The sequence below is a fragment of the Rattus norvegicus genome, chromosome 15 (genome assembly GCF_036323735.1).
Source record: "Rattus norvegicus strain BN/NHsdMcwi chromosome 15, GRCr8, whole genome shotgun sequence".
Classification (NCBI taxonomy): domain Eukaryota; kingdom Metazoa; phylum Chordata; class Mammalia; order Rodentia; family Muridae; genus Rattus; species Rattus norvegicus.
The window spans coordinates 70,833,040-70,846,418 of NC_086033.1; the positions used below are offsets into that span (position 1 = coordinate 70,833,040).

The 13,379-nt window shown below is 40.0% G+C and overlaps 1 protein-coding gene across 1 annotated transcript; it reads right to left on the minus strand.

Moving 5' to 3' along the window:
* Positions 1 to 1,002: 1,002 nt before the first annotated feature.
* Positions 1,003 to 7,259, minus strand: Pcdh20 (protocadherin 20). The gene is made up of 2 exons (NM_001107280.1): positions 7,023 to 7,259; positions 1,003 to 5,944 (listed from the first exon to the last, which is right to left on the minus strand). Exons 1-2 carry the CDS (start codon positions 7,152 to 7,154, stop codon positions 3,218 to 3,220), a joined length of 2,859 nt encoding a protein of 952 aa, NP_001100750.1. The 5' UTR covers positions 7,155 to 7,259; the 3' UTR covers positions 1,003 to 3,217.
* Positions 7,260 to 13,379: the final 6,120 nt, after the last annotated feature.

Genomic DNA, 13,379 nt, shown 5'->3' on the forward strand with positions numbered 1-13,379 from the left:
AACAGACCAAAATAGGCAGAGTATGCATGTCAGCCACTCGGATGTTGTGATAGTATACTGCTTTACCTGTGTGTGCAAATTCACTTAGAGTGAAAGCATCCCAGGTGTTTTGTTTCACATCTCCAAGAACTGAGGCTGCCCCATGGCGGTGAACAACACCCCCTTTTCACAGCTACATTTTGATTGCATTTACTCTTGTTTGCCAAAGGTCAATATATTGCAATTAGTCTTCAAGGAAAATTTCTTGATTTCTCCTTTTTTTTTTTTGAAACTTCTTATTATAATCACATCAACTTTATACACTGTTCTTTAATGGTTCTTTTACTAATAGTACAATCAAGCCTGCTATTTTCAAAATACTGCACCAGTATCAGCATCCAAAATGCTAGGGATTGGGTATTTACCAGGTCCTCAGGATTGTTTTAAGAGTTGTGTGTGTGTGTGTGTGTGTGTGTGTGTGTGTGTGTGTGTGTTTTTCTGTGTGTTTCTCTGTGTGTTTTAGCTTTGTATCTGCCAGAAAAAAAATTAATACCTTTAAAAAAAGATCATGGTCAAGAATCGAGTAATGCAAAAATAATGTAAGTGATGTTGTTTCATTCCGATGAAATTACTATGTTGGTTTTACATTTCCAAGTTCAAATTATGAACCCTTTCCTCCACATTGTAAGATGGATTTGGCAGGGCAAAAATCAGAGCCGTCTGTCTCTTCATCACTAAATTGGGCAAGGGAGCTCACTGGTTCTCAAACTGTTAAATGGATATGAGGGCTTTTAATGAATGGAACAGTTATCTTTGTGCCAGCTTCACTAACAACATTGACATGATTAGCATACATTTTGGCAACTGTTCTAGCACAGGGTCTTAGGAAAAAGAAGCTTTTAAAGCTTATTTACTTTAGCTTCCCCTGCTACGTCTCTGTTTAACATGAGCAAAATGATATGTAAAGGAAATCCTACAACAAATTATTTATAAATACATAATTTTATTAAGGTCATTGATATTTCTCATGCAAGAAATGAATTTCAATAACCATCCCCCCAAACACATGAGCCATGTTCAAACTGTGAAGTGAATAGAATGTTTTTTTTTTTCTGTTTAGAATCGCGCTGAAAGTCATGAAGCCTGTGGAGCACACGTTTTTTATTAATGCTGCTACATGTCTTTTATGTAGCTTCTCTATTTTAAAAAGAAACTAAGCCAAACAGGACTGCAAATAAATTGTGTTTCTTCTTTGTTACGTAAGAGTTGTGAAAGAACAGCTTATGGACTTAAATGGTCTCATCAGTCTCTTAGTTCAAGCGCCTGTCATACAAAAGGAACTTTCCTCAAAATATATTGAATTTTTTGTCTAAGATCCTGCTACCTTATATACTTATTTATCCAGAGTATCAAAGTGAAGAAAGCAAGAACAAGCAATCAATATAAACCTAAGAAATCCTGTGTTTATGTTTAAGCCTTTTCTTTATGGTGTGTGATTACCTTAAAATATTGCAAGTTAGTGAAACACAATAAGCATGGAGGTTGCTAGAGTATGAGGGAAGTTATGGTGATATAAAATCTATAATTAGTTAGTGTGAAAATAGACATGCATGAGTGTAAGTTTTCATAGGAACTTAAACATAGAAGTGAATTCTCTTCTACATATGTCTACCATTTACAAACCCTTAATAATTTACCCAAATACTTAATTAGGTCATGGATTAGTTTAATATAAACTTTAGCATAGCAGAATACTACCATTTCTCACTAATCCTAAAAACACACAGACACCAATAGCAGGCACTTCAGTGAAAGAACAATCCCATATTCAAATATAAAATGGTAAATATAATCAAGAAAATATGAAAATATATACTTTTAATTTGCAAACATATAAACAATTTTGGTATGGTACAGACACATGATGATGATAAGTAAAGTGACCCATTTTGAAGCTAACACATTTCTTGTTTATACAGACAGCTTCGCTACAGTTCGTACATAAAGTAAAATTTCCATCTCATGCAAAGAAGGAAGCGTTAGAAATCACTGACAAGCCAGTTTTCTTCATTGCACAAGAGCTGGTAAAAACTAAATTATCAAAGGAATGTGCAGATGGGCTTACAAATAAAACTTTGGATGTATTCCAGAACCAAATAAAGAAGTCAGAACATTAGCCGATGGTCCAAAACAACCACAAAAGGTATCACTTTCATATAAAAATGCCTACCTCAAACAACCAATGGTGTACAGTAGCCTTTTGAGGAATTTGAATACAACTTTTATTTTTCTCATAGTGTAGGTGAACAGAAGTGTACTCAGGCTAACATTAAACCCACGGGGGGAAAGTTGCTGCTGACAAGTTGAGAATGCACTAAGATATAATAAACACCAAGCAAGCAAGTAGAGATTGAGACACTGACGAGTGTCTTGCTCTTTTACTGAGTGCATCGACTAGATACTTTTTATGTAAGGAAGAATACATAGATGATGCCCACCCCCTGTAATTCTAGCAAGTGCAGCGGGAAACAAACAGAAAGCAGGTGGGGTTACACAAAACATCGCACTCTTCAGCAGGTCAAATTTTGTAACACATGGCAATGTTTTGATGCGTGCCCAAAATGAATTGCACTTCTTTTTAAATGACGTCTCTTTCAAACTATAATCCATGTACCTACGAGGTAATACATTTTCGGTTTACAAGTGGATTTTTTTTCTTTCTCGTCATACATTTAAGTAGAGAAGTCAATTTACCCTAATTTTATATTTAATGTTAAAAACAATATATTTAAAATATACTCTCTCCTTAATTTCATGTACAACTATCATGTACAATACCACAGTTCCCTGCTAAGGGGAAGCTGGTGCCCTCTTGTGGTGAAAAGACATTTTAGAAACAACAAAAATGTTCTTTTCTTACCTTAGTCTTGAGCTTTTCCAGTCATCTGCTTGGTGTATTAGAGCTGCCAGTTATATCCAACATTTTATATATATATATGTATTTATATATATAAATAACAATGATAGAGCTGTTAGTACTAATTTTCATTTAAAAATTCTGTACACATTTTATAACTTCTGAATTTGAATTAAAAACCTGTAAACAGCTATTTACAATATGATACAAATTATAAATTAATTGTCCTTTAGTGGAACTGCATCAGCACACTGTTGTTCGTGTGACAAAGACTCCCTGTGGCAGTTAAAACGTCCCTCCGTGTGACTCCACGATGGCATATCAAATGTTAGAAATGTCCATTGGTTTTCTCTCTCTCATACACAAGTCAATTCTTCCTTTCAATGGAATCTGTACTTCCAAATTGTCGTCTTCCCTGTGATGTTTTTTACCTTTCCGTAAGCAAATGTATATCCCCATCCCTGTAACTAGTGTGATGGAAGCCAAGCTTATGACAGACAGAGCCACCAATGTGGGCATACAGGACATAGACTCTACCTTCCTATGAGTTGGCTTTATTGAGATTTGTGGTTCTTTCTCTTCTATATTAATTTCTGGTTCCTTCCTTAAAAGGCTCTCAATGTAGCTCTCGTTACTGACAGTGTCATTGACAAATAAGTTCACCATGACCGTGGAATGGAGAGGTTCGGGGTATCCGTGATCACTCACTTTCACGAGTAAGCGATGCAAACCATAATCTGTCTGCAGCAAGGCTTCCTCCAGAGTGATGTTGCCAGTCTTGGGGTCAATTCTGAAGGACTCAGGCCTGGGACCTCTTCTCCCTATGATACTATAAGCTATGACTGCATTCATGCCTGTATCTTTGTCAACTGCATAGACCTCTGTCACTGGTGAGCCAGGGAGAGTAGAAGGTAGGACCAGCAAGTAAGACATATTAGATTGAGGAAACAAAACAAGGGGAGGGTTATCATTGATGTCCAGAAGGAGAATTGTGATTTTTGTGGTAGAAGAAAGGGCGGGCTCACCCCCATCAACAGCTTCCACCCACAGAGTGTATGAGCTTTGCTGTTCTCTGTCTAAAGAGACTTTAGCTCTCAACATGCCTTTACCTGTATCTATGACGAAAATATCACTCTGGTTCATTACCGAGAGGGCTACCCATCCATTCCTCCCAGCATCAGCATCTGTTACACTAATGACTCCAATTTCACCATATCCCGGAAAGTTTTCTGGCACAAAAAAGCTGAAGTCTTTGTTGATGAACCTCGGACTGTTGTCATTTTTATCCAACACGGTGAGAGCCACTGTAGCCACTGATTCTCTGGGTGGCTTCCCACAGTCCACTGCTCGGACAGTGTACCTGTACTTTTCTTTCTCTTCTCTGTCCAGCTGAGTGGAAACGGTCAGAATCCCTGTGACGCTGTCTAAGGAAAAATAGGACGGAGCATCGGGTCCCAAGAAGTAGGAAACTCGGCCCATCTCTCCACTGTCGGCATCTGTAGCATAGAGCTTCGTCAGAAAGGCATTGGGTGCATTGTTTTCTTCAATGGTCAGTTCTATCAAGGGCTGAAGGAAAACAGGGGCATTGTCATTGTCATCTAGAAGTTGTACTTTAATGATTCTCTTGTCATGAAACCCCTCTGAGTTCCAGGCCACTACAGCTATTTCATAGAACGGCTGCAGCTCATAGTCCATAGGTTTTGTGGTCTCCAACAAGTATTCATTGTTGTATGGCTTGTAGGGTGCTAGCCTGAATGGCCCTTCACCCTCCAAGTAGCAGTTAATTTTGTATTTGCCTTCCGGATCTCTGATGGTAAAAAACGCGATTGGAGTATTAACAGGCTCCAATTCTTTCAGATACACGACACCATCCATCTCATTTGCGATATAACGTGGGACAATTTCTGGGGGTCTGAAAACGACTTTGATGATCGACACGAGAGCAGTGATCACTGCGGGAATACAGCCAGGTCCGTTAGCGAGGATGGTGAGCTTATGTGTCTGTAGAACATTCCCACCGATCTTACTGGAAAGCTTAACGACTCCAGTAACTTCATCCAGGTGGAATAATTCCTTGGATTCTTGTGGAACTTTCTGACTGTAACTGTAAGTGATCTGTGCGTTTGTCCCCAAGTCTCTATCCACAGCCTGGACTGTTGTGACAGGGGTGCCCACTGTAGCATTTCCATAAACGGTGACATTAATTTGTGAGTCTATGAAGAGAGGACAATTGTCATTAATGTCACTTATGCCAATGGTGAGGGTGGCGCTGCCCAGCAATGGCGGAGACCCACCATCCTCAGCTATGATGATGCTCACATACTGGTCCTGGGTTTCTCTGTCCAAAGCGCCCATGACAATCAAGTAGGGTGTGCGTTCCCCATTCTCATTCTCCTCCACGTCTAGGGTAAACATACCATGGTAGTCCAGTAAGCGATAGGTTTGCACACCATTAATGCCTACATCCGGGTCCACAGCAGGATGCTCTATCGCCAATCGGGTATTTACAGGTGAATTTTCCGGGACCCAAACAGAGATTTCAGAAATGGGGAACTGCGGAGCATTGTCATTGATATCCCTGATGGCAATTTTCACCTTCACAAACCTAAAATATTCCTGAGGCAGGACCAGCACATCCAGAAGCAAAAGGCAAGAATCAGAAGAAGGAGAGGAGGCAATGGAGGTACTGCCGCCCCAGGCAGCCCCTCCACCACCATCCAAGCACAATGCTTCTCTGTCGATCTCCTGTGCAGAAGTGTGCAGCTCCCCGGAGCGGTTGTCTAGGGTCACATACTGGCCACTCAGTCCCCCGGAGGCCAAGCTGAAAGAGAGAGGGGGGTTCCCCTCAGCAGCAGTGCGCTCTGGATGCAGCAACTGCTGGCTCTGTCTCCCAGAGGCCCGAGGCAGCAACCTCAGGTCCTCCGCCAAGCTGCCTATGAGCACTCCCGCGGGCAGTCCTTCGTTTAGGCTGTACAGAAGCTCGGTAGCACGACTGTAACTCGCGAGGCAGTTGAAGGGTCCCACGAAGAGGAAAAGCAGAACAACATGCTGGAGTGGAGGAAGGGGGAAAAGGTGATTACACACTCCAGGAAGCAGAGATGAGAGTTAGGAAGTAGTGAACCTCCTCCTGGGAAAATGCTAACCCTCATCCCGACTACCACAAACAAAATCCCTAATCTGAATTGAGCGAAGTAGAAACTTGCGGCCAGAGGGGAAGATCTGTGGGAGAGAGCTGTCTCTGAAACTTAACTCCTTTCTCTTGATCTTCTAGTCTGCATCCCCTTCCCCCTTCCCCTCCCTACTCTGGGCTCCGGCAACGCTGTTAACTAGCTTCTCTAGTTATGATTTAGAATCTCAAACTTTAAGGCTTTGGGTCTCTGGAAACACAGAGCAGAGCACACTTTGACTCAAATGGCTTGCTGTGCAACGCGACAGGAAAACCTCTGTAGGTTATGGGGGTGGGGTGGGGAGGGGAAGGTGGCGAAAAGGACTGAGCGGGCAAGATTTACTGCTCATTGAAATGATTCTGCCATTAAAGTCCCAGAACATCTAATGTGTTACACCCGTTTTCCATGAGGCCAATAAGAACAACGGCACCAGTAACAACAACAACAACAAGTACAAGAACAACATGGGAAATTGAGCCATACTCCCTACCTGCTTTAGGGGGGAAGAGATTTTTCATTGTAGACCATACATGAAATCAAATAAAGTGACCTGGGTCTCTATCTCTTATTATGCCCTCTACCTCCTCCCAAGCTGACAAGCCAGCAAAGTAAACGCGACAAATTATTACACACAAGCATTTGTCAGTCGCAGCAGACAGATGATTCGAAGCTGACATTGGACACAGGAATCAGTCTTTATAGCTTGGATTATATAGCGGATTGAGCGCATCCTCGACCCTCCACCTCATGCAACATTTATGCTTCTAAAACTTCCCCTATGGACCTGAGCGACCAAGTTATTTAAAATACCTTGGGCTCTGTATCCCAAACTCCTTTCCCTCCCCCTACCCTCCCCTGAAGTTTGCATTCTGGGAAATCCTTTGAAAATACCGTCAAGGAGTAGAAACAGCAGGAAGGTATTGCAACTTCGGGAGGACTCAGGGTTAGGGCATCCTTACCGGCAGGTTCCTGTGGCTGGTCCTGCTGCTGGGACGATGTAGATGCCCCATATCCAGGCACGGGTGCCAGGTCGCTGGGCGCAAGCTCACTGCCTGGACCAGCGAGCTGCGCGCGTTCCCTTGGCCGCGCATTCCCTGGGAGGCTGCAGTCAGAGCGCTCCAGAAGGGAGGGTGGCAGAGGACACTCCCTCTCTGTTCATGCAAATCGCTGGGGAACTTCAGCCAATAGTCACTGGTCTGTCAGTTAAGAGCAGAATCTCCGGTGGATTGAAAAGCCTAGGGCCAGAAGGGGACATTTACAGTGTCCGCTCCTGGACATGCTATGTCCACAGCCCACCAAGAGCCGGAATAAGGACTCGCTCTTCACTCGTGGGACCAGAGCGCATGACTACTAGCCTTGACTAGCCTCACTCCTTACTGCACCACTTAAGCCCCAAGTCTACAGGTTGTTAGCAAGAAAGAGAGAATTAAAATGAATAAACAAGTCCACATTGGTGTCTGAACGCAGACAGGTCCCACAAAACCCTGCTTTGCCGATCAGTTCCTCCCTGTCAATGTGGATCCAGCAGTTCTTTGCACAGAGCAAGAAAACACACTTTTCTCAAACCAGAGCAGTTTCAACTTCTTGGTGCCAAAGATGCAAGCCAGCCTGAAAAGCAAAGCTCTGAAATCCGTGGAGGTTCCTCATGTTTTCATTTTAATCTTCGCTTCGGTGATGGCAAAGCTGATAGTTTCTGGGGCATACGTTTTTCTCGGTGTCTGCCTGGAGGTTTGATTTTAAAGGTAGCTCCAGTTTCTAGCTCAAAGACTAGAGGAACATGGTGTATGTGTGTGTGTATGTGTGTGTGTGTGTGTGTGTGTGTGTGTGTGTGTGTGTGTGCGTGTGTGTGTGTGGTGTTCCACGTCTGTGTGTCTATGTGTCTATTTGTGTGTTGCTAGTAATACCAGCTATCATTCTGGAGGGGGAACGCTGAAAGGAGAGAGGGCAGTCACTGAAGCTTAAATAAAATAGGGATTGCTCTTCAAATGTTCTTTTCTCTCTTCACTCTGCTCCCCTAAATGTCTATTGGGCTATGCCCCTTTACAAACAGGTTCTGGAGCTGTCCAGTTCCAGCGTCCAAAATGCTTTGCTGTCTTTTCTAACTCTGATCTTCAACAGTTTGTGACCTGTAATCATTCATGCAAATCAGCTGGTGGGAGAGTCCAGTCCATTCGGTCTGTGAAACTGGCTGATCTACAGGGTGTCATGTAAGTCATGGCCAAAGGCGTTCAGCTTCTCTTCAAGTCTTCTCTTCACTAGGTTTCCAAATTTCCCTCTAACTGTCCTAAACATAAAGACTTGTTGGCCGAGTGACCAGTGACTGAGCTAAGACCAGAAAAAAAAATCCCTGCCTCTGGCAACAGAAATAGCAATTCTCTGTGCTTTCCAAAGGAAAGCTAATTTAATTTTCTTCTACCTTGTACTAATCAAAATAGAAATTGTTTGGCTAAGCTAATTGTTCAGCTTATGGTCATATTTTCTCCTCGATTCCACTAATCCTAGATGGAAATTCATAAACATTGATAAAGTATTACATCAGAACACCTGGTGTATTCTGATGCTTGCTATTACACAAGTTGTGTTGTATATGGAAAAGACAAAAAACTATACTGTGAATCTGCCATATATCATGACCATAGCTCTTTACAGTCCAATGGGAGTGTAGATGAAGTAGTAAGTCCAGCATGTACACATCTGGACATGGTCCTCTCAGTAAAAGGCCATTGTGTATTTGGTAAACAAACCTCATCCATGGAGGCCTGTTTGCCTCCTCTTACTTAGTCTTCTCTCTGCTAGTTCTGCCCTACAGCTGAACTTTTACCAACATTGGTAAATATTTACCTTGGAGTCTGTCGTCAAGCCATTACCAGATTCTAAAAATCAGTACCACACTTCATCTAAGTTGTGCTTATGTCTTAATGTAATATCTTTAGCCTCGAGAAGCCAGGAACATATGCCTGGGTTAGAATATCTTTTAATAGTCATAAAACCCACAATATGCAATAATTTAAATGTTTTATAGACAGTAAACACATTGGACTGTGTATACTCACATACCTCATGATCTCAACTGGTTAAGTCTTTTGTCTCTGACTCTGTCTCTCTGCGTGGGTGTGTGCTTCTTAGATTTTCTTTTGTTTATAACATTGCATCAGAACTTTATTTTCCAGAAAGACAAACTAACTGGAGATCATCTTCTCATGACTATTTCCACAACTGCCTTTTCTTTTTCTCTGGTGGCTTTCCCTCCTTTATTACAAATCCACATTTTAAAGGAGTCCCTGTCATCCCATTATAGCAGACCCTGTTCTTTTCACCATATTATCCATCTGTCTCTGTAGAAAACTGCATTACTACTGTTTCTCTTCTTTGTTAAGGTGAATGGAAATCAAATCTCCCTATTAGACTATAATTTGTCTCCAGTGTTTCCAAAGTGAATGGATATAAGAACTATAGCAAAAGCTATTACAGCGAGGAGACTGGCTAGAATTCAACAGGTTCTGAAAGTACTATTTGGAGGGACAACATGAACTTAAAACTTTTGTTTTAAGTTACTAGACTGGTGGTTGTATCCCTGAATGGTGGTTTGTCACGAAAACTTGAAATCTTGGCATGGCAGTAAATGTTATCTTGCATGTGACAAGCATAGTGTTAAACAAACTACTTGTTGTCATCCCCCCTCTGTGAGGAGAGAAGGAGACGGTCCATGCAGCGTTTTGTTTTTTAATTGGGCTTTACAGACGGAGACAGAACCAAATGGGCTTCTTTGGCTATATGCACTGTTTTCCTGGCTATTGTAAAAGCATCCCCAGACTACTGTTCCTTCTGGAGGTAGCCTTGTGACCTACCATCTGGTGCCACAGATTTCTTTTTAAACATGATTTAGAGAGCGTCCATGCTATTAGTCCCTTGGAAATAATACTCATGAGCTTCTCAAATGTCTCAGGTGCTCTGAGCCTGCTTCCAAGGTGTTTTGTAAAAATTGATCTAGAAGAATAGTTAGATTATATGCCTCCCAAGCCTATTTCTGCTGAGAACAAAGGACACAGCATGGAATAATGGCCAGCATTTTGAACAGAGCTGGGGATTGGCATTCTCCTCTCTGGCTTGTGGCTTATTTCCTGTGTGACTTTAGGCACATGGTCACACCTCTGCTTCAGTTTTCTTCTGAACATCCCCACATACCCAAAGCATGTATCTGATGGAACTGGCTCCCATGATTCTCGTCATTAACAGATTAGTTTGATTATTATCCATCATGTTACATAGCAATGCTTTCCCCTTGCTGCATGCCTTCTCTCCCTAATGTTTTCCCTTGTTATACTATAGTGAGCATGTTTCTATATTTCTATTAAGACATCAGTTTCAAACATTGTACTTTAATAAGCATATTATGCAATATTTGAATTCTTAATATACTATCCATATTATTGAATATGACTGAAATTCACTTTCATTATAACTTTTAAAGTATTTTAATAATAGCATGGTCTTCACAAAGGCTCAATTAATTTATTAATACACATGTACTTTGAAGCACAACCCAATATATTTCAATCTAGTTTAAAATTGTAAAATAATGTGAATTATATTTCTAGACTGTTTATAAAATCTGTAAGCATGATGATGTAGGATATATGCTATTCATAGATGTGTATCACATATATAAATGTACGAGCATTTATAGTTATAACACATGCTATGTGATATAAAACCTATTTAATTGATTAATCAATGTTAATGGTGACTCTATTTCAGAGTACAAATAATATTTGTTTGTTGTGGTTTGCCCTGAAGTTATCTGTATTTTGATGCTAATTCCACTGCCCCAAGGACAGCTGCCTAGTCAGTACTCAGGACTCAGATGACTTCACCAGAACCACCTTCCTATTAAATTTGTAAAGTACAGGTGAGGGGCAGGTACAGGATAGAAGGAGGCCTGTCATTGGAGGAGAAGGAAGGATGGGCGGGAGAGAAGTTTGAAGGAAGAGGAGGAGACTGGAGGAAAAAGGAGAGACAGGAGAGAGGTGAGGGGGAGAAGCCATGGCAGGTGATGTTAAGATTCTGCTCTGTGTATTTACAGGTTGTTATCAATGTTCCTAAGGGATGGATGGTACTGGGCTTTGTATGTTTAAGTGGGCAATTATATCTTACCAATTGGGTCAAAGATTATTGTGTTGTGTGTTCTTTTATGTGAGGGTTTGAGTGTAGGAAAGTGTGCGGCTGGGATGTGTTTCCGCCAAGATAATCTAGCACATATCTTGGGGCACTGCGGTCCGGATCTAGCAGGGTAAAAGACAACCATACCTTTTTTATTTTTATATTTTTACAACATTTGTTAAAATAATCATTTTTGGGGCTGGGGATTTAGCTCAGTGGTAGAGCGCTTACCTAGGAAGCGCAAGGCCCTGGGTTCGGTCCCCAGCTCCAAAAAAAAAAAAAAAAAATCATTTTTTTGTATCTAGGTTCTGAACATACAGTGAAGTAATTTATTTGCTCTTTTCTTAATCTTCATGGCAATTTTATAATATAATTAATATTAAACCAATTTTATGAAATTACATGTTTTTTGCTGTTGTTATCAGAGCTTGATCTGTGACCTATAATATATATGAATTTTTTCTAGTATACACTTCTTTCTTGAATGGATGGACTGACTAATCAGCCAAATAATCTATCAATCAATTGATCAATCAAACAATTTACCCACCTGTCATATAAATGTGATTAATTCAGCTTACAAACTTGTGAATACGGAAACAGTATTAGAGACAGATTTGTGATAGATTTTGAAGACAGTAAAAGGTAAATTAAAGTAACAATGAGTTAAAGAACTTATTTTTTAAAACTTCTTTAACCCACTACTGCTGCTCAGTAGGTTTGCATATGTTTGAATAGCTTAGCTCTCTCAATTTGAGGACTTAAACTATATTCTGTGAGTAATTATATATATATATATATATATATATATATATATATATATATATATACTGAAAGCATAAATAATCTTCATTTAGTATGTGTCTATGTGATCTGTGTATGGAGGGACATATGTGTCATGAACCAAATATGGGGGCTAAAGTACAACTTTTTGGTGTCAATTCTCTTTCTGCACCCTCACATTCATTTCAGGGGTTGGAAATAAGCTGCTTGAATTGTGAGGTAAGTGGAGTTATAGGCCAAGCAACATCAGCAGTCCTTTAAGTAATCTGTGAGACCTCAGGACCACATAGCTTTTTTTATTTTTCTTATTAACTGAAAGTGAGGAAGACATATATATCCACAGGCTCAAGATAGAGCATTTTAAATATAGCCCATTTAAAAAAATGTACTAGGTTTCGAGATCAAGATTTTTTGATATTAAAGATAAATAAATAGCACTCTTTTGTAAACTCTAATTTTATGATCAAATTCTGATTTCAAGTATTGCATTAAGCAATGATTCTGTTTTCAGATTATTTACTAATTTTCAAATATGCAATTTTTGGAAGAAGCTATTCATTGTGCTAAAGTGCATTAGGAAAACTGAAATATGCTGTTTCAGTTTTCTATGCAATTTACAAATTAAATTATGAGGCTGGTAAGGAAATCAGCATACTAGTTCTTTGCTAAAAAGTTAGAACTTCAACAGAATAGATGACATTTACGTAATGTGCTCGGAAGATAAGCTAAATTGTTATAATAACAATTTCCGTTCTAAAGCATTCTGTGGAATTCATAAACAGGACTTTTGTAAATATTATTCTTTATTAGTATCTTTTGTGTTTCAGAAAATTTTGTGTAAGTAGATTTTACATAATTTTAACTATAAATCAAAGAAGGAGGAAGACATTAGGGGCAAATAGTTCTATTCTTTCTAAAATTTAACATCACATAACTTAGATAAGTATATCTGGATGAAGTCACTAGAAAAACCCAGGCTTAATTATAGCTAACATTTTCAACTTTCTCTCCTTACACTCAAAATAAATTTTAAAAGCCATTTTCAACTCATTTGAATTTCAGGATCTTCTTTCTCACTTCTGGCAGAGGTGATAATGAACAGGAAAAACATCAGAAGTAAGGTGGTTGGGTTGGGGAAGAGAAGAAATGACAGGCATAGAAAATCCAAAACGTGGATCAGCAACTGCTCACTGATAAATGGTTTACTGAATTCATTTCATTCTTGATGTATGTGTCTTACTCCTTAGAGTCAGTACCTTGGAGACTTGAAAGAAGGAGAAATACAGGCTGTGCACAGAATAAAGCAATTGTAAACCCTATAAATTAGCATAGAAATTAGGTCACGGCCATAACAAATCTATTGAAGGACAGAA

Coding starts and splice junctions, on each gene's coding strand:
- Pcdh20 (NM_001107280.1), bottom strand. CDS start 7,154: ATGCGCGGCCAAGGGAACGCGCGCAGCTCGCTGGTCCAGGCAGTGAGC. Junction 5,945..7,022: donor CCAGCCACAGGAACCTGCCG/GTAAGGATGCCC, acceptor CCTCCACTCCAG/CATGTTGTTCTGCTTTTCCT.